This window comes from Primulina eburnea, chromosome 15, assembly GCF_022965805.1.
Source record: "Primulina eburnea isolate SZY01 chromosome 15, ASM2296580v1, whole genome shotgun sequence".
Lineage (NCBI taxonomy): Eukaryota > Viridiplantae > Streptophyta > Magnoliopsida > Lamiales > Gesneriaceae > Primulina > Primulina eburnea.
The window spans coordinates 33164095-33184440 of NC_133115.1; the positions used below are offsets into that span (position 1 = coordinate 33164095).

The 20346-nt window shown below is 32.1% G+C and overlaps 3 protein-coding genes across 3 annotated transcripts in view; 2 read left to right on the forward strand and 1 right to left on the reverse strand.

The window, feature by feature from the left end:
• Nucleotides 1-980: 980 nt before the first annotated feature.
• LOC140815148 (protein WVD2-like 3) lies at nucleotides 981-4552 on the forward strand. The gene is made up of 7 exons (XM_073174258.1): nucleotides 981-1148; nucleotides 2392-2953; nucleotides 3311-3399; nucleotides 3494-3581; nucleotides 3683-3754; nucleotides 3897-4007; nucleotides 4127-4552. The coding sequence occupies exons 2-7, from the start codon at nucleotides 2396-2398 to the stop codon at nucleotides 4310-4312; spliced, it is 1104 nt and encodes a 367-aa protein (XP_073030359.1). The 5' UTR covers nucleotides 981-1148; nucleotides 2392-2395; the 3' UTR covers nucleotides 4313-4552.
• An 8963-nt stretch (nucleotides 4553-13515) lies between these two features.
• Nucleotides 13516-17635, forward strand: LOC140815037 (calmodulin calcium-dependent NAD kinase-like). Its single transcript, XM_073174143.1, has 9 exons — nucleotides 13516-13653; nucleotides 13783-13974; nucleotides 14152-14375; nucleotides 14504-14562; nucleotides 15652-15870; nucleotides 15953-16082; nucleotides 16191-16504; nucleotides 16618-16762; nucleotides 17115-17635. Exons 1-9 carry the CDS (start codon nucleotides 13644-13646, stop codon nucleotides 17352-17354), a joined length of 1533 nt encoding a protein of 510 aa, XP_073030244.1. The 5' UTR covers nucleotides 13516-13643; the 3' UTR covers nucleotides 17355-17635.
• Nucleotides 13560-20346, reverse strand: part of LOC140815036 (putative ion channel POLLUX-like 2) — a 55372-nt gene continuing 48585 nt past the window's right edge. Inside the window, exon 25 of the mRNA XM_073174140.1 lies at nucleotides 13560-13595. The gene's annotated coding sequence lies outside the window, so the exon portion shown is untranslated. The remainder of the gene's footprint in view (nucleotides 13596-20346) is intronic.

Consider the following 20346-nt stretch of genomic DNA (forward strand, 5'->3'; position numbering starts at 1 on the left):
TGACTCTCCCAACACTTAATTGAGTTCCAAAAAGCTTTAGTTTTAGGTATGATATCACTTTCAGTCCGATAAAATTGCTGCCAATTAAAGGCATGGTCCCAAATCAAATGGTTGCATGAGACAACGACAGAAAAATCTTGGGAGGGATTTCGACGTTTAAATTCAAATTTAGAAAAATTCCAAAAAATATGAATTCGAAAAACATTAAAAGAGAATGCTGTTAAAACTTGAAATAGGTGAAGTTCATGTTACCAATATTATCCACCGTGGCCCGACTGAATATTTATTAATCTAATTTTTCTCTATAATTTTTTAGCACACAAAATTTTCGTTTTGGGAGAAGAAAGTGAGATTAAGAGTTAATTAAGTGGTATAATGACTTTGTCAAAAGGGTTACCGAATACTAATCAAACATGGGTCCGACGCATTTCTTTGGTTAAAATCACAATTAGCTGTCTCACTAATCATGATTTGTTAGGATGCTTAAAATTTTGTTTTTGACAATTTCACCCCTTCTGTTGAAGAATCTTTTTCTTTTTGAAGAAGAATTACTCGAAATTTACCATCGAAACTGATTAATTAACCACTCGGTATGATCAAATTTACATGGTTTGTTTATAGGCAAAATCTTATGTGAGATGGTCTAACGAGTCGTATTTTACGAGACAAATCTCTTATTTGAGTCATTCATGAAAAATTATTATTTTTTATGCTAAAAGTATTACTTTTTATTATGAATATTGACAGGGTTAACCCACTTCCCAGATAAAGATTCGTGAGTCCGTCTTACAATAGACCTACTGTTCCTTATATTGAAGGCAATCCATTTCAATATTGGCAAGGAAATACATTACATAAATTGAAATTTTATTCAAAATCTTTTGCCTCCAATCCAAAAAGGCTAAAGTAGTAATTCCACATCCAACATCTTGGGACAAAACTCGAACCACCCCACTCTTTTGGCGAGGATTCAAAATTTTCTACCGCCGTCAACTAACGCCGTTATTTTATTCTTCCAACCCACCCTATATCTGCAGCAGAAGACAGACCCCCCCACCCCTGCACACGCAATTGGGAGAGTTAGCATCCTCTCGACAAGGATAACCCAGGAGATAATCGAACCTGGAAGATCACGATCACGTTTATCTGTGAGTGAAATCGCCTCATTTTGAATATCTCTGTTTTGTGTATGTAAACATGTGTTTGTTTGTGCGTCCATTTGTATGGTGGTCGAACTAGGTTCATTCCAGTGTCCCCATTTTTGAGTTTTGCGCAAGAAGACCCAGTTTTGTTGTTGTTTATTTTCTTCGTTCAAAAGAAGCTGCATTTGTTTTCTGCTTTTTGTTTTTTGTTTTTACCCTCTTGTTTTGGTTGAATTTTGGAATTTTGAAGTTGATTTATCTAGTCGTGGTAGAATGTTTATTGCGCTTGATTAGGGATATTTTTTGAAGTGTGCAGAAACTGACAAGCATGAAATCGCTATCTGCTAGACTCCGTATAATTCATTGAATCCTATCTTCAATTAGTTTGTGCATAGAAAGTTGCACGTTTCCCATTGAAACTTCGTACTGGAAAATCTGCCGTTAAGTTCACTTCTTTGACGAATTTAACTGGATTCAGAATATGGCGACTTTTTGTGTTTTTGTTACCTTCAGATTTAAAAGAAAAAAGAAAACTGGTGAATATTTTATCAATATTTGAAAGAAGATTTTTCTAAATTTGAGCTTGAAATGATCAAATTTTGCTTTTGTAACAAATTTCTATACTTTATGTGTCAATAAACCATACAATTTTGATTTTTTATAGAATTATTATGTGTTTGGTTTGTGCAACTTACATATGATTATGTTAGTATATCAAGGGAAAACAAATTTTAGCTTGGGCAAATAATTTGTTACCATAACTTTCGTGTTTCAAATTTTCTTAATTGTTGTGAAGCAGCATGATACAATTTGTAAGAATATGATCTGAATTTCATAAGTTCTATCATGGGGTGCCTCAAATATTAATGATTGCACCTTTTTCGGCATGCTCTTTTTCATATTAAGAACGGGCTTTCCATCAAGCGCATTTGTCCAGGCTGCATAAACAAAATTAATTGAGGAAGTAGAAGAAAGATCTTTCAATTTTATGAATGTAAGCATGTGCAATATGGATAGAATAAATGATCGATGACACAGGTTCTTGGTCAACGATTTCGGTCATTTTTCGTGGGAATGAGCTTTTCTTAATCTTGTTTGTTACCTTGACAATTAAGGTTCTTAATAGTGCATGCTGTATTGGAAGTCGTATAATGCCATGTTTCATGCACTATGTTGAGATGGGAAAGTACACGTACTTAATCTTGAATGACATTATCACATTACTATATTATCTTTCCTATTATCTCAGAGTTATGGAGCTCGAAGGCAGTGACATTCATATTGACAAGGAGCCAGATGGTGTTATAATATACTCAAATGGTGTCACCCACGATTCATGTTGCACAAATGGTGTCGACGTTGACACAGTGAGTGCTGGTCAAGTTGATGTGGTTCAGCAGTATGAGCTCAATAGTCTGGGCCCGCAGCTTGATGATGTGTTGGACGAATCCACTGAAATAAAGGAATACGAAGTAAAGGAATGCAATGATGAAAAGTTGGTTGAAAATTCCAAATTTTTCCAAGTTGACCAACACGAGCCAAATTTGCCAAGCGACATAAAAATGTTTGAGAATTCCGCATCATCAGAAGGTCAAAAGGTGGCAGATTGTTATGAGAAGAAAGTTACCAAATCTGCTGGCGGAAGCTGTAAAACTAAATGCACAGTTCCACACCCCTTTGCTCTGGCAACTGAAAAGCGTGCTTCAGGTGGAACTCTTCCGTATGGAGTTGATCTTGACAATATCACTTCTGGAGATAATTTATCTCCTATTCATGCTTCCCAACATCCAACTTCTGCAAAGCACAATCTAGTAAATCTCTTGAACCGATTTTAGATTTTTAGTCCTTTTGAAGAATAATAATTGATTTGTTTTTCATTACTAAAACTTGTACACCTGCATTTTTCTTTCTATTCTTCTTCTTGTTTTTTTCCCCAAAAAAAGAACTGGTGAGACAGAATGTTTCACTTTCTTGGTTTTGTTGATTTTGCATGACTTTGTAGTTCGTGGTTTCTATCATAAGCTTCTATAAAATGTAAATATTTTGCTTGAGAATGCTAATGTAATAGAGAAATCAAATTAGTAGTTTTGACTAGAGATTGAGACTTTTAGTTTCTAAAGCCAGTGTGACGTCAATTTCATTTGCTATTTATTCTCTATCTGTTACAGATAAGCTCGCCTGTTGTACAAAAGAAGCCACTGCAACCTGATAACAAGAAACAACTCGATGAAGAAGATAAGTGTTCTGTTGCCTCACGGTATCCAATTCCACAAAGACTGATTCATTATCTTTCCCTGTTTAAGGTTCTTTCTTATGTAGTGACACTTTCATCTAATTTTCCATAATCAAAGAACAATGGCATCTGCAAGAAAGTCGAGGACAATTGTTGCCTCAGCACCTGTGTTTAAGAGCAGTGAACGCGCTGAGAGGAGGAAGGAGGTTGTTTTCTATCAATTTATTTGTATATGATAATCGTCTTGTATAGAAAAGCCAAACTAGAATGCATGATTCTGATGTTTTTTTAACGTGTGTCTTTTTAGTTCTACTCAAAATTGGAGGAAAAACATCAAGCACTTGAGGCTGAGAAAACTCAATGTGAAGCTAGGACCAAGGTAATTTTACTCTCTGATGAGATGTTGTCAACTGCTACAAGTTTGAAGTTCAAAGTCTCGACTTTTGTAAATGTTATTAAAAGTGCTTTCTGCTCGTTTCTAAGATGCATCCCTTAGTTATATCTCTTCTTAAAACATGTAGGAACAAAAGGACGCTGCGATTAAGCAACTAAGAAAGAATCTGTTGTTCAAGGCAACTCCTATGCCTAGTTTCTACAACGACGGACCACCACCCAAGGTTGAGTTGAAAAAGGTACTGCAGTTTTTAATCATAATTGTGTTATGTGGCTTTCATATCCTCTTTTTGAGGCATTTAATGTTGTAGATGAGAAACAAATATTGACTCATCCATTTTCCTATTTGAAAATCCAGCCACCTCTAACTCGTGCAAAATCGCCGAAGTTGGGTCGAAGGAAGGGATGCTGCATTGCAAAATGTGTAGACAAGGGAACTCAAGAAGCCCATCATGGTTCCACCACCTGCAGAAATAGTCCTCCTATGGCTTCCACAAACAGAAAATTTGGGGTCAATATCCAGAATCGTGCTCCTTCATGCTAAATTAGAGCATAAACATGTTGAAATTGGTGCTTGTTATTGAGCTGTTGTAAGTTATCTAATTAATGGTGGAACTTGTTTGACTTGTTGAGGCCTAAAATTCCTTAGTGTTTGAGCCTTGTAAGTTGTGACTGGTAGTTGCTTTGTTTGGATATACTCATGAACTGAAAAATTCCATTTTAAATTATTGTGTGAAATTGTAAAAGAAATATGATTTAATTTACCCAGATACGTGTTATACTACTACTCAAGTGTCTGTAAATTATATTCCTGTTGTTGTGAAAGGCATTGACTACCTCATGTTTATTGTGTTCTATGATATCTGTACTTACCATTCTCACTACCCCACCGATTAAACTTCTCCATTTTCCACTTCGACAGTACTGTTTTACTCAACTTATAAGTTTTTAAAATTTGTCTGATAAAAGTTTTTTAAAATTTTTTTGTAACAGTTAAAATAAATTATTTGATTGTTTATAAGTTGTTTTTTAAAAAAATTGAGGTATATGGACTTATTTGAAAAAAATTATTTTAAGATCTTTAGAAAACCAAGTTATTCTTATTAATTTTATCATATCTCAAATTTACCTCTTACAATATATCATGAAAAAAAAATTTAAAAACCATAATATTAATAATTATAATAAAATAATCATTTCATATTTACGGTCCTAATCATAATTATTATAAAAAAATAATAATTTAAAGTTGAAATAATAATCACAACAACGATAATAATTTATGACAAAATTAATATTGTATTATTTTATACTATTACGTTTTTTACTTAATTATCATGAAAAAATATTATAATACCAAACACATCAACATATTTAAGCTCCACTATCTTATTTTATTCAAATACTTTAATAACATATTTTTATAATAAAATATCGCAGCTTGTAAATTCTTAAAACAATTTATAACATATAAAAATCTATAAATTATTTTAAATAACTTCAAACGGTCTTATTCGTGATTTCAGGTTCAGAGCAATTTCGAAACTTGCATCTAGATTAGTGACACTTGCTAGAATCAGACTCTAAATTTTCCGCGAGTATCATATTTAATTAAAAAATGGTCCCTAAATGTTTCCATCACTTCCACTAGAAAATATATGGGATCAGTGCTTCTTATTTTCTTTACCTCAGAAAAAGAAAGATGTAAACGCATGTTTCTTGATTATATCTATGCATTGATTCGTATTAATTCGATCGAACTTTATATTTAAGTTGCTAATTAATTAAAGCATCAAGGACGTGTGACAAACGATATATTTGTGAGTTCTTGTGTCTGAAAAGCATGATACGTTGAAATGTAAAGTGCAACTAACTACCAGCTACCTCTCACCTTTACATCTGTACATATAAAAAGGGTCCAAGAAGACAAAATAAATGGAGACATGAAGAAACAAACACCTCTCTCTTTTTTTACATGGAGTAGTACTACTTGTTGAGGGGAAGGTTGTCTGGTTCGAAACCATTCTTTCACGCGATAAATGTTAACAATCGCATATACTTCAATCTTTTTGAATGATTTCGGACCAGGCTTCATTCCCCTCAACATAGAATACTTGCTGTTCCATGCAATTATCATTAGGGCTGGTTTTGCTCAGGCCTTTGACTATTTTTGCTACTACGTACGTACTTTATCCTCGATCCTGAATGGTCATCGATGAACTTGGAATCGCAGGTGAGCCTGTGTTCGTTGTTATTTCTCTTTGTTTGGAATTATTAATGTGAGTAATTCCAACCATTGAAGACTATGAAGGATCACAACACTGTTACTTTGGGCAGCCCATATTTTATATATACACTGATATTTGGCACAACTTTGTACTCGAAGAACTTTAATTATACTAGATCGTGTCGATTTAGAGACAAGTAGTGCATCGTTTTAGATCTAACCATTTCCTGAGGATGGCAAAAAAATTTGTTAAAGTGAAATTTTATGTTTAATCTCTTTCATGTCAAATTTTATGTTTAATTTACGAAAATTAGAGATTTGCTTCTCAGCTTTTTGAGGTTCGAAAGTTTCTTATAGGAGGAAAGAAAATTAAAGGGATTGTAATACAAAGAAGAGTGAGTTTCATGTGAGACCGTCTCACGGATCTTAATTAATGAGACATGCCAATCCTACCGATATTCACAATAAAAAGTAATACTCTTAGCATAAAAAGTAATACTTTTTCATACATGGCCCAAATAAGAGATCCGTCTCACAAATACGACTCGTGAGACATTCTCACATAAGTTTTTGTCTACAAAGAAAAGGAAGATCAAAGACCATTGGTACATATTTTATTTGTTGTTTTTTTTTTAAGAAAATCAGTCGACAATTCTTTCATATATATTAAAATCCTAACAGGTCCATATTACGTGCTTTTCTAGAATAAATCCCTGATTTTTGAAACCAATTAGGTTCAGAATAAAAAAAATGAAATTCGATTGGTCTTAATTCTTATTACGCTAAAAAACTCGAATCCAATCAATTTTTCAAAGTGAACTCCTATCCGTCTGGTCAAAATTTTGTTTTCTTTGAAATTTAGTACTCAATGTGAATTGAATATAATACATATATCTTTCTAATATGTCTTTGTTTTCACCAAATGCGTTGGAAAAATGGGATGAAATTAATGTGAAAAAGACGACCTTTTTAACATGCAAAGTCTATTACTGTAAAGTTGGATTTCAGCATTTATGTTGTAATGTCGTTTGACATTTTCTAAGCGATGTTTGAATTCGAATCATATATAAAAATTTATTGCATTCAATTATCAAACTCCAAAGTTCACGCATATTACGGAGATATATAGTGTTAATTTAATCATATCATATAATTAAGTAATCTTGAACATTGCTGCAAAATAATAAACTTGTTACGAATAATTAGATATTGGATAAGATAATGAAATATTAATAATATATGGATAATAAATTGAAATATATTGATAATATAATTATTTTAATTTTAATTATTATTAAACTTGAATTAAACTCTGAATGAAAAAATCACACCAAATAATGTCTAAATCTAATAAGTATTTTTGAAGAATGACGGAGAAATTATTTTATGGCTTAGCAATAACTTTAAAGTTCAACGCTATAATTGTATGAAAAAATAACGGGAAAATAACATTTTATCTAGGCAAAAACTTGTGTGAGACGGTCTCACGGATCATATTTGTGATACGGATCTCTTATTTGGATTATCCATGAAAAAGTATTATCTTTTATGCTAAGAGTATTACTTTTTATTGTGAATATGAGTAGGGCTGACCCGTCTCACATATTAAGATCCGTGAGACAGGCTCAAATGAAACACATTATTTTATCTAATTGAAGATATTCCATGAATAGCTAAAGCAAACCCATGCATATGACAGTATGATAGGATTCGAAGTGACGTAAGTTGATATTTTTCCGCTCGTATGATTGATTCTCGTGTAGATCATATTTTTCACTGAATTATTATGAAAGTATAATATGAGATCGATGTTTGTTTTCCTCTATTTCAGACTCATGTCTATAATGCGTATTTCTCGATTTACTTTTCCATCTTAGTCAAGTACCTCTTAGCAAGGTTCTAAAAAGCATGAAGTGCTCCGAAGCGCGAATGTCGAGCTCCAAGCTTTGAGTGGGTCTCATGTGAGACGTCTCACAGATATTAATCTGTGAGACGGGTCAACACACTACACATATTCACAATAAAAAGTAATTCTCTTAGGCACTTAGCATAAAAATAATAATTTTTCATAGATGACCCAAATAAGATATCCGTCTCACAAATATGACCTGTGAAGCCGTCTCATACAAGTTTTGTCTAAAAATGGTTCAATCGATCCGATCGGTCAACCGAATGATCGAACCAAATTAATAATTATTAAAATTATGTTTATTTTATATAGTAAATGAAATAGAAATATATTAATTATTTATTACTTTATAGTTTTTAATAAGCTAAAAATACAACAAATATCCAAATAAACATAAAATTTCAAAATCAAAATTACCCATGTCCTCTTTAAAATGAGCTCATGCTGAATCATTTTTGCTTCTTAACCAAATAAACATAAAATTTCAAAATCAAAATTACCCATGTCCTCTTTAAAATGAGCTCATGCTGGATCATTTTTGCTTCTTAACGAGAACACAGAATTATCTGTGGAACTAGATTGCTGACAACCACTCAGTGGCGAGCCACATTATCTCAAGCTAGGGTAATCCGATTTTTTTTCAAAAAATTTATTTTAAAATTTTAGATTAATTTGATATTAGCCTGGATAATTTTGCTGCGATCAAATGTTATTATTATTTCTGTAAACTATTTGATCGTACTTCGAAGTATATACGAATCCGAGAATTTTGCTGCGATCAACTGTAGTTCTCGTAATGTGCTAGAAAAATGAAGTATGTATATGGTGACTCATTGGTCAACAATGGCGAGTTGTGTTATTATCCCCCACTCTTTGTCAAATAAGAAAAATTTATGCGCTTCTCTAAAATGTGACATGATTTGTAATATAAATACGTTAAAATCCTTTGTTCGCCGCTTTAAAAAAAAGTAGAATTCCAATCAGTTTTGATGGACTGTTCATTGTAGCTAGTATGCTGTCTCGAGATGATGTTTATTGGTGGATAGCAACGCTGTAATTGAATCGACATTTTATTATTCATGACCTTGATTGTTATAATAACTACTGGCTATGAACTATATATGTTTGCTTGATTGTGAAAAACTATGAATTAGACTCACTGAAATGAATCTCACACAAGAACTGATCGATCATTGATTCCAGATGGGGGACCAAGTAGTATCACAGAAAAGGATCTTCAACACATGTTACTACATCTGCTTTACTGGAAAGATGGGGAAATGACATCGCAAATCTTGACGGAGCGCTCCACATCAAACTTCGCATACCAAGCTTGGCGGCCATGAACCCCAAGGTACTATGAATAATCATGGAAATTTCCTTCTCATGCTTTTTGAAAAAAACTTGAAGGGGTACTTAGTAGTCACCGTCACGTGATGATTAATGAAGATTCTTGTGTCTTAATATGTGGAGAGAATGTTTTCCATTTTTTTCCAACCCGAATAATTATATGATCTACATCTACACCATGATGCTAGATTATTTTTTGTGGAACATTTTGTTTGTAGATGAGTCCAAATGTGTGCCACAGCAAAACATTTTTTGAATATGCGACCACAGAGCTGGTCAGGGATTTTTTTGGGATGACGATTTTCAGGTCCAACCTCTTTCATACTTCAAAATGTTGGAAGAATTGCCTCATACTACGGGGATGATGGTCGTTCACGGGCTTAAGAAGGTTTGTAAGACATACTGAACAACTGCATAACTAAAGTCATCTCTCTCATTTATTTGGGCTTTCACTGAAGTATTTGACATAATGATTTCTTGATTACTCTAGCATATGCAGTTTCCTTTTTTCTGCAGTGACCGTGAATATATACTTGCCACAAAAAAATGGTGTTTAGCAACGTATCAACGGCGTGCATTAAAGCACGCTGCGAATACCACTGTTCGCGACACGCGCTGAAAGTATTTTCGCGCTTTAACATGCCAGGGAAAGTGAATTCCTCGCGTGCTTATGGTCTGTTAAAACATATAGACAAGCTGCAGGTTATGTGCGCTGTAATAATATAGAAAAAATTTCTAAAAGCTACGGGGCATTAACTCGTTAAAATCACGAGGTTCATGCATAACATGTCGCTTATTAGCCATATCCAGCAACTATCCAGCACCATCACACATTCTTAAAAAGATATTCTTCGTATTGGCCTTTAAAAATCGCAAATTGCTGGTTAGAGTGTCGCAATACGACGTATAAACTATAAGACATGTCGGAATCCCAAAAAGCCGTAAATGCATACAATTTTCCGTCCGTCTTTACGACCAAATTAATCATAAATAGGTTTGATGGTTCATTCTAGTTTAATAAGTTGTTTATCTTTGGTTAATGTATTTTTACGCTTATTTTTTTAAATTATCCAAAGGTGGTCTGGCTTAGGTACAAATTTATTACAGTGGGGCTCTGCCTTGCTTTAGTTCTTCCTTCTGATGTTACTATGACCGTCGGTTATGTGCTCGCTTAGTCTGTCCGTGTCTCTGAATGTCCGGTGCTTGCTTCGACTGCCCGGTGATCTGTCCTGGTCTGTCCGGGTGCTCTGTCCTTGACTGCCTGAGTGCTATGTCTTGGTGGGATGACCCAGGGTCAGACAATCTGCACACACTCAACAAGATAATGTTAGTGGGGGCGCCAGAAGGATTTCCGACGTAAGCCACTCTGACCCTCAAATCAGTACAAGATTTACCAAGTAGATTGAGAATTTATTGAATGCAATATATTGCAATCTTTGTTAAATGAGCAAACCTGAGTATTTATAGGGGAGGAGATGATCTCGATTATATATAGTGCAATTATAATATACTAATAGCTCTAATTACAAATCATATCACATGTACAAGGCATTATTTGGATTCAAATAATTGAAATCCGCTATATTATTTTAATCAAAGTTTCAAGAACAATAATACTGCTCAAACAAATCGCTAAACTTTGATCATGATTAGCAAAATCAAAAGCTAAAAGCATCATACTTATAACAAAATATAAAAATAAAATTATGTCAGCCATTTAAAATATTGATCCATAAACTAGCTCAAACTTTTTTGAGTGGAAATTATATTAAATCGATTCCAATACCTAAAGATATCATTCACGTGAATCACTACTTTTTGGTCATGATTCACTATCACAATTTATGTAAAATTTCTATTAACTTTTTCGATTTATTTTAATAAAAAATGGATACGAAATAATTCAATAATAAAAAAAATACTAAAATTTAAAATTTTAGTTCAAATAGAATACCAATAAAATTCATGAATTTTATTTCCTTTGTCGACAATAAACAATTGTCTTTGCAACCTGTCGCCTATCAAATAGAAACGTACTCGGATTATATTCAGTAGTCTAATTTTAATTTAGTCACGAGTTGTAACAGCTACTTCGTATTCGTCCTCACTTTACGAAAATGATTAACCCAAGTTGCTAAAGAAGTCTATTGTAAGCCATCATAAACTCATTTAAATATTTTATTTTTAAGATGTGGGACAAGGGTTTCACACTAGCAATGGTGACGGACATGTCTAATTAGATATTTGTCCAATCAACAAACATTGAAGAGGGCAGACAATTTTTTTTAGGGAGTGGCAGCAGGGGCTGAGCCATTTTGCGCTAGGATGAACTTCAGGCTCTTATTATTTTTTAAAAAATAATTAGTTTTTTTTATTTTATTTTCAGCTCATGTTACAAAATAAAAAATAGAACAATCCCACAAATCACATTTTATTTTCAGATTGATTGGTTTACTATCTTAGGTATGAAATTATGCGATTTGAAGTAAAATTGACAACGTTTAAATTATGTCAAATATTTAATTACTATTATTTGAGTTATGATAATGTTAACTTATGAGTTATGATGTAGTTTGGATTTGTATTATAAAAATCTATTGTCGCGAATTTTGGAAAAAATTTGAAATCGATTGAAAATTTTGACAATTATTAATGTTGCAATTATTATCGGGTTTGTATTACAATATTTCTAGTTAGAATAACGAAAATTGAATAATTGTGAGATTTGGGAAATAAATATTTGTTGGAATTTTAGATATGATTAGATTTTTCTGGTTAAGTGACTCAGTAGTGAAAAAATAAACACTAACAAGTTAATTTTAAACCAAATGACAATCATCAATCCAGTCTATAAGTGAACAAAATATCAGTTTGAGTCAAAATAATCGATCAAATTGAATTAGTTTGAAAAACTTCACCTTATTTGGAAGTTTGATTTTAGTTTTTTAAAATGTCGATTAGTTTGGTTTCGGGTTTCAATTTAAACTATATTTAATCGAACAAACCAGACTTTTATATAAAAAAATTTATTTTATTAAATTTTCTAAAAAAAATTATTAAAATATAAATATTTTAAATTTCTAATAAAAATTTATTGGACAATATAACCAACTTAAAATTTTATATTTATGTAATTCAAATTTTATATTATATATTTTGTTAGTTAAAATAGTGTTCTTTAAAAATTTAAATTGGCTTAAATATCCAACAAAATAATCGATTCTTTCAATTTGATTTATTCAGTTTTCATAGTAAATTTGGGTCCATTCGACTAATAAAAAAATCGAGTAATTCAATTTTAAAAAGTTCAATTCGATTTTAATCAAATATTATTATTATTATTATTATTATTATTATTATTATTATTATTATTATTATTATTATTATTATTATTATCCAGTTCGATGCAAAACACCCCCAAACAGGGTCGATCCTAACAATATTTGGGCATGAGTCTAACTTTTAAAAAGAGACATCTGAATCATAATGTATGTTCATATTTTTTTTAGTTCCATAGCAATTTTTCAAATTAAATCAATACGTCAAAGACAATATAAAAAACTAAAGGAATAAAAATATCAAACATGTCCAAAATGATCACTAAAAAACAACCCGCCTAACAGTTTTAGAGCTAAAAATACTAATCAAGTCTGTATAATCAAGTTGTTCAGTAATTTCTTTCTCAATCGCTAACATATGCAATCCATTCAATCTTTCTCGTGACATGGTTGATCGGAGAAAAGTTTTGATGCGCTTTATCTTTGAGAAAATTCGCTCTGCACTTGCTACTGTGACCGGGACAGTCAACAAGATTTTATAAGTAATATGAGCATTTGAAAGTCGGATAAGCATTACATCCACCAAAATTTCAGTCAAAAAGCGTATATTATAGATACCACATAAAGCCCCGAAGAAAATAAAAAACTACAATAAAAAATTAGAAGACCGAAAAAAGCAAATACAAGAAAATAGATTTACAGCTCCTCACGGGTCTTTCAATCAAACCTAGAGACGACGCAACGACTGGAGCCGATTAAGGCTTGTCTGCAGATGAATATTGGAGAATAAATCGATAACAGACTAAGCAAGTTCCATTTAATAAATATTTGATTTTAGACTATCTAATAATTAGTATTATATATAATATTTTTTTTTAAAAAAAATTTAAGCCTAAAAAAAAAGATGAGCCTGAGTCTCATTTACCTCTACTAGGCCCGACATGCCCCCAAACACTTTTAAAATCATGGGGTATACAAATTGGATAATATTGTATCTCAAAGTTATTGTGTTGGTCATTTTTAAGTTAACATCACCACAGATCAAGAACCCACACCTCTCGTCTAAAGAGTGTTTCCCAGCCAAGCGACTCAAATCCCGGCGACAGTAGCCATGCACGGGGGTAATCTTTATTTTTTTTTATGTGCAATCAATTACATACACAAAAACACAGTTCAGTTGCGGGGAAATTAAAGACGGGAGACTCAATTGACCGGTCTGATTTTAGAGGTGTTGTGTTATCTGTTTGCAGATGGAGGTTACGGCGAGAGGCTTTTTGCTCCTATTGCAGCTGCAGCATCCATTGGGTTGATCTCCGCAGTGATAATACATCTCCGGCACCGCAAGGAGAAACCCGCCAAGTATGATAACCGGCTTGCTCCGCTCTTGGGCCGGACGGGGTCCGGCCGCCTTTCCAGGATTGAAAGATTCTCGCATTATCTTGGTAAATATCACAGCCTCTCCGTAACGAAAAACGAGACCTAAATACTACGTACTACATCTGATATTTCTGCGTGAGATGCATCTATTTCCCTTCAACCAAATTCGCACTGTTGACGTTCATATGAAGAAAACTGGACTGATTTGCTCGATCCATTTTCTTTGGATCAATATTTTGCAGCAAGGCAAATGGGATTTGAAGATGGAAATGAATGTCCACAGTTGATAAAACTAGCGGACGAATACTTGAAAAGATCCAAAGGCGTTGACGAGAAAATATACGAGTATTTGACAAATCAACCAAATGCTGAGGAAGTGTATGTGAAATTAGTGGAAGAATTTGAGAGATGCATTGTTGGATATTTCGCTTTTCATTGGAGTCAAGCTCCTGAAATGATCAACCAGGTTAGTTGCTCCGTTTTATTTCTTGTATTTGCATTCATTCATTTTTCTTGCCGAGGATCGGATGAAGATTCTGATCATATAATCAAAGGAGTTTCTCCTTTTAAACTTAATATATTTTTATTTGTTAGGTATTGAGTGCTCATTATGATCAGAAAATGCTTAAAAATTTTGTGATGGCTGCTACAAGGTTAGTATTTCATCAGCAGTTGATTCTTCATCCACCCTTCAATTTTAAAAATAATTAAATTATTAATACTCGTGAATATCATGGTACAGAAATTATAAAATATAAACATATAAAAATTAAAGAAGAAAAGGGTGAGGGTGATTTTATTTATTTTTTAGAAGTTTGGTTGGCATTTTCAAAGTCGAAGGGACACACTTACCTGTTCTACATTTATTCTATTAATATCTCAAGAAAAAAAAATTCTTGATTTATCATTATAATATGAAGTTTTCTGATCAACTATAGGCGTGTAATAAAATTATATGATTTTTTAATACAAAATATAATATTTAAATAATTATGATATTTTATCTAAAGTCAATGCAAAATAGCACCCCCCGGGCACCATCTTCAATTGACAGGGTCCATACACATTACCATTTGATGTGACCAAAATGCTTAAAATATACAGTGCCAGCTCATTAACGGCGACGCAAACAATAAAATATGATAATGGACGTGTCATGATTTTAGATAAGAGATCAAGCTCGGGCTACCCCACGAAAGCTTTTCTTATTTGCATCTTATTTTATTTTTCCATATTAAAAAGTTGATGAAATTAACTATAACAGTGTGATATTTAATTTGGAATGAAGTAAATATTAACTGTTTCAAATGAACTATAGATTTTTAGTGTAGGTTTCATGGATCATATTCGTAAGATGAGTCGATCCGATTCATATATGTCGTAAAAATATACTATTTTTTATGAATGTGATCGAATAGATGACATATCTCACATAATTAAAACATGAGTAAATATATCCCTTTCGTTTGATTTTTCATACCTTGTGCGGTAGTCAACGATTAGATCATGCAAATTTTGAGCCATCTTGCAACTTTCTAATGTTTTTCTCTAATTGACATCTATGAAATTTTAGGGTAAAAAGGGTATAAATTACACAAACTTGAGAAACCAATGCCACTTGAATTCAACATGACATGGTATAAATTGGACCTATTGGAATTTGACTCGAGCTCCATTATTCTAGTCAAAATGAGGCTGTAGCTCAAATTTTGCATGGCGTTTTGCCCATTGTATTGTTTCAGGAAACAAAGGTTCGATAAAATAACAAAGAACTTGAAAGTGGCGAGGACTTTCTCCACATTAGTGGAAGAGTTGAAAGCCATTGGCAGCATAACAAGTGACCTGAATACTTCTTCAGTGATGGCACCAGTTACTCTAAGTGAGCGATGTCCGGTTCTTCTACTTATGGGCGGTGGAATGGGAGCCGGCAAGAGCACTGTTCTAAAAGATATCATGAAAGAGTAACATAATTTCATACTATTAATCATCTTACTATTTATTTAGTCTTTTTTTAATTCATTTTGATGCTGTGATTCGACCTAGATCATTTTGGTCAGTAGCAGTGGCGAGTGCAGTGGTTGTCGAGGCGGATGCGTTTAAAGAGACGGATGTAATATACAGAGCTCTGAGTTCAAGTGGTCATCATGAAGACATGCTTCAAACTGCCGAGCTTGTGCGTTAAACTCTTTCATATCACTATATGTAGATATAAACCTGAAACAGCATTTAAACATTAGAAGATTTGGACCGCTTCATTTCCGGGCTTCCACTTGGTATATAGGTACATCAATCATCAACTGATGCTGCATCATCACTTCTAGTGACTGCACTCAACGAAGGGCGAGATGTGATCATGGACGGGACCTTATCATGGGTGCCCTTTGTTGAGCAGACGATCACCATGGCAAGGAATGTGCACAAGCACCGGTATAGAATGGGAGAAGGATACAAGGTTGCAGATGATGGCACGGTCATCGAAAATTATTGGGTTCCAATGGAAGACGAGAGAGAAGAAAACAAGGTCAGAAAGCCGTATAGGATTGAGCTAGTTGGAGTCGTTTGTGATGCTTATTTAGCTGTCGTCAGAGGTATCAGGTACAAAATTCTTACGCGAACATACATATTTTGACGAGCGATCCAACTGGAATTCGGTATTTCTGGGATAAAAGGCCGTTTTTTCAGATATAGAAGGTTTAATGGTGGTGCAGGAGAGCTATACAAATAGGGAGGGCAGTCCGGGTGAAATCACAGTTGAAATCCCACAAGAGATTCGCAAGTGCATTCCCCAGATACTGTGAGCTAGTAGATAATGCAAGATTATACTGTACAAATGCTCCTGGAGGGCCACCAAAGGTATACTTCAATGACTTAATCTTCTTTCCTCCGGTACCTGAATTACTAGTGATCATGAAGAAGACGTACTCTGCTAAATGGTAACAAATATCTTGCTATCTCTTTCTGAAAACTGTTTAACCCCATGTAACTACGTATTGACTGCAAAACCTCGCATGCATCATTAATTTTGTACCGAGTAGTGCAAATCTTGTTAGTATTGATAGGTTGGTTAAATACCTAGTGAATCATTTTTGTAATAAATGATGAAAAATGAGAATGAATTGTTTTGTAGCCTAACCTGATCGGTCGTCTGCTTGTATAACTAAATGAATACTAAATCTTTCTTTTACTATATTCTATGCGCATGCAGCTGATAGCATGGAAAGATGGCAACAGCAAAATCTTAGTGGACACAGACGAAATCAAGTGTTTGGATTCAGTAACCAATTTGAACGATGAAGCAGAATGTATATACGAGCTTAACAAAGACCCGGAGCAGATCAACAAACCCGGTTCGGTTTGGAAAGATATAGTGTTGCTGCCTACAAGGCCAAGCCTTCAACAGGAGCTCAAAAGTGTGGTCAAGAAGATTGAAACCCCCGTGTCCTAGATGCATTTCGATCGAAATAAAGCGTGTTTTGCTTTCGACTCTATTATCTTAATTTGGATCAGAGGGTCTGCAACTGTGAAATTGTCTTTAATGCACTACTGTATGATGAGCGTGTTTCCAAGTTCTTACCGTCAAAAAATTGTGTTACAATGTGCAGGGAAACATCGAATGAGTATAATCGCAATAATTATGGAAAAATAAAATAACTAAGAAAATTGTTGACTTCAATACATCAAATTTGGTGATGAATAATACAAACTTTGCATCATTCGATATCTCAATCTTTTGATCTTCGTGTGTGTGTGTTTTTTTTTTAATATAGAGTTGCATCTTTCTTTGGTTGGTTTGTGTTTTTCATTTTCACTTTGTACTCACTCCTTTGTCGGTGGTTTTCTTCATTTGCTTCGATTCATTTTTCTTTTCTATAAAACGATTTATTATCTGCAATATGTCACTACAAGAAAATAATTTTCCGTAGTACATCATCAACAGCGTGCATTAAAAGCACGATGTGAATACTACTTTTTACGGCGTGCATCCATATGTGCGCTGTTAATAGTGTTGCAATTGATACTATTATTTTGCTCTTCATCATATTTGGTTAATCTAAAATTACATACTTGTATTTATTTGCTTGTGCTTCTTCAAGTTGTTGCAAATATCCGTTTCAAATATTTGACAGTCATTAAATGCACATAATTATTTTGTTAAATTATTTTATGATATGAAATTTCATGATTTCTAGCTATCATTAAAGAAAATTAAATAACTTAATGAAATTTCATTATTTGTTACATGTTGGATGAAAATTTGCAACGATATTTCAATATTTAACAACGTAGCAGTATCTTTAAAAAAATTAGTCTTGCAAAATGCACTTTTTCTTGGACTATAATGTCAAACGATATCTATATATTGTATATTTGTCAATATTATTATTTTGTGGATTTTCAATTAAGCTTTATATTAAATTATTTGTTAAACTAAGTTCATAATTATATTGATTTTGATATTAGTACACTTTGACAACTATCTTCATTAGTTGTTTTGATGGTAGCTGTCATATAGTTATTCCATGTCTTATATCAAGATTTTGTCTTATTTTTTACCTTTGATATTTTTGCTTCAAAACATTAGAAAATATATTGCAATTCTATTTGACATTTTAGTATTATATATATATATATATATATATATATATATATATATATATATATATATATATATATATATATATATATATATATATATATAGTATAAATTTGAATTAATAAGGATGTTTACATAATATTATTTTTATTATTTTAGTTTGATATCGATACATTAATTATCTAATTTATGTGATATTAAATTATAATGGAATAATTAAGATTTATTTTTGAAATGTTTATATGTGTTTTACAAATTGTTCAATGATTTGACTTGAATATTTGATTTATATGGCTATCCACAAGTCCTTAATTCAGTCTGGTTTTTAACCTATTGATGTTAATGTTTCATGTCAAATTGAGAATTCAATTTAACTTATTAGTTCCCATTGTCTTTTAGTTGTATAACTCATATTTAATTTAAAATTTTTGTTATACAAAAGTGTAATCTTAAAATATTTTTTCTTAAATTTGTTAGCTTATACATATGTATCATTTTATTAAAAGTAAATTGTTCATCATGCTTTCATCTCTATACCTTCATTTCAATTTCAATTTCAATTAATATGTAAGTTATGATATTTTTGTATAAAATTATATTTACACAAATATTCTCTCACATTTATATTATAAATTTAAAACAATAGTACATATTAATCAATTGGATGTATTTTAAAAAATTTACAAACATGCATACAAACTCACATATATACACATGTAATGATTAAATTGTGTAACTTTTAAATAAGTAAATTTATTTATTAATATAAATATTGAAAAATAATTTCAGACTGAATAAATTTATTTATTAATATAAATATTGAAAAATAATTTCAGACTGAATATGTTATATATGTCAATTAATTATTGGTTCAAAGAATTTAATAGAAAAATAATGTGTTATGATTAAATACAAAATTTATAAAAATCTAAAAAAAGTCCATAAAATTTACAAAAATCTTGCAAAAAATCTACATAAATACACATAAATCTGTTTATAAATCTGTGAAATTTTGTAAAAGTCAATAAAAATCCATCAAATCCATAAAAGTCTATCATTTGAAAAAGTCATTAAAAATCATCAAACTCTGAATTGAATACACCCCACTAAATTGATTACATATAGACTTTTAAAATCTACAAAAGTCATTAAAAGTAAATGAATCTCGTACATCGAATACACCCCCCTAAGAATCAAATGTGTACTACTAAACTAATTACAATGTGTCCAAAGTTTTGTGAGAGTGATTTTTATAAAAATCAGAAAGTGCGGTAAAAATTTAAGTTTTAACTCACAAAAATCCTAAGAATCATCTCAAAAATATTTATTCTTTTCAAAATAAATTATTGTTATTATCCGAAACACCAAACAAACGGAATATCAATCTTCAGTGGATTCAAAATGAACCATCGAAATTATCCGGAACACCAAATGACAAAATATTAATCATCAATTGACTATATCATAAATTAAAAAGAGTGAGTCTCATGTGAGACCGTCTCACGGGTCATAATCTGTGAGACGGGTTAACCCTACCCATATTCACAATAAAAAGTAATACTCTTAGCATAAAAAGTAATACTTTTTCATGGGTGACCCAAATAAGATATCCGTCTTACAAATACGACCCGTGAGACCGTCTCACACAAGTTTTTGTCAATTAAAAAATGTCGAAAGTACAAAAGTAAATACACAATTAAAATTCTTATTCATGGCTTATATAGATATTAAATAGAATTAAATAGACACGACCACAATTTAAAACCATCGATTAGAAGGTTCTAAAAATCTCGACCCTTAATCGTAGACTGGGTTCCGACTAGTTGATTCGGATAAAAGAGGG

Coding starts and splice junctions, on each gene's coding strand:
- LOC140815148 (XM_073174258.1), top strand. CDS start 2,396: ATGGAGCTCGAAGGCAGTGACATTCATATTGACAAGGAGCCAGATGGT. Junction 2,954..3,310: donor CTTCTGCAAAGCACAATCTA/GTAAATCTCTTG, acceptor TATCTGTTACAG/ATAAGCTCGCCTGTTGTACA. Junction 4,008..4,126: donor CCAAGGTTGAGTTGAAAAAG/GTACTGCAGTTT, acceptor TTGAAAATCCAG/CCACCTCTAACTCGTGCAAA.
- LOC140815037 (XM_073174143.1), top strand. Junction 14,376..14,503: donor CTCCTGAAATGATCAACCAG/GTTAGTTGCTCC, acceptor TTTATTTGTTAG/GTATTGAGTGCTCATTATGA. Junction 16,763..17,114: donor CTCCTGGAGGGCCACCAAAG/GTATACTTCAAT, acceptor ATGCGCATGCAG/CTGATAGCATGGAAAGATGG.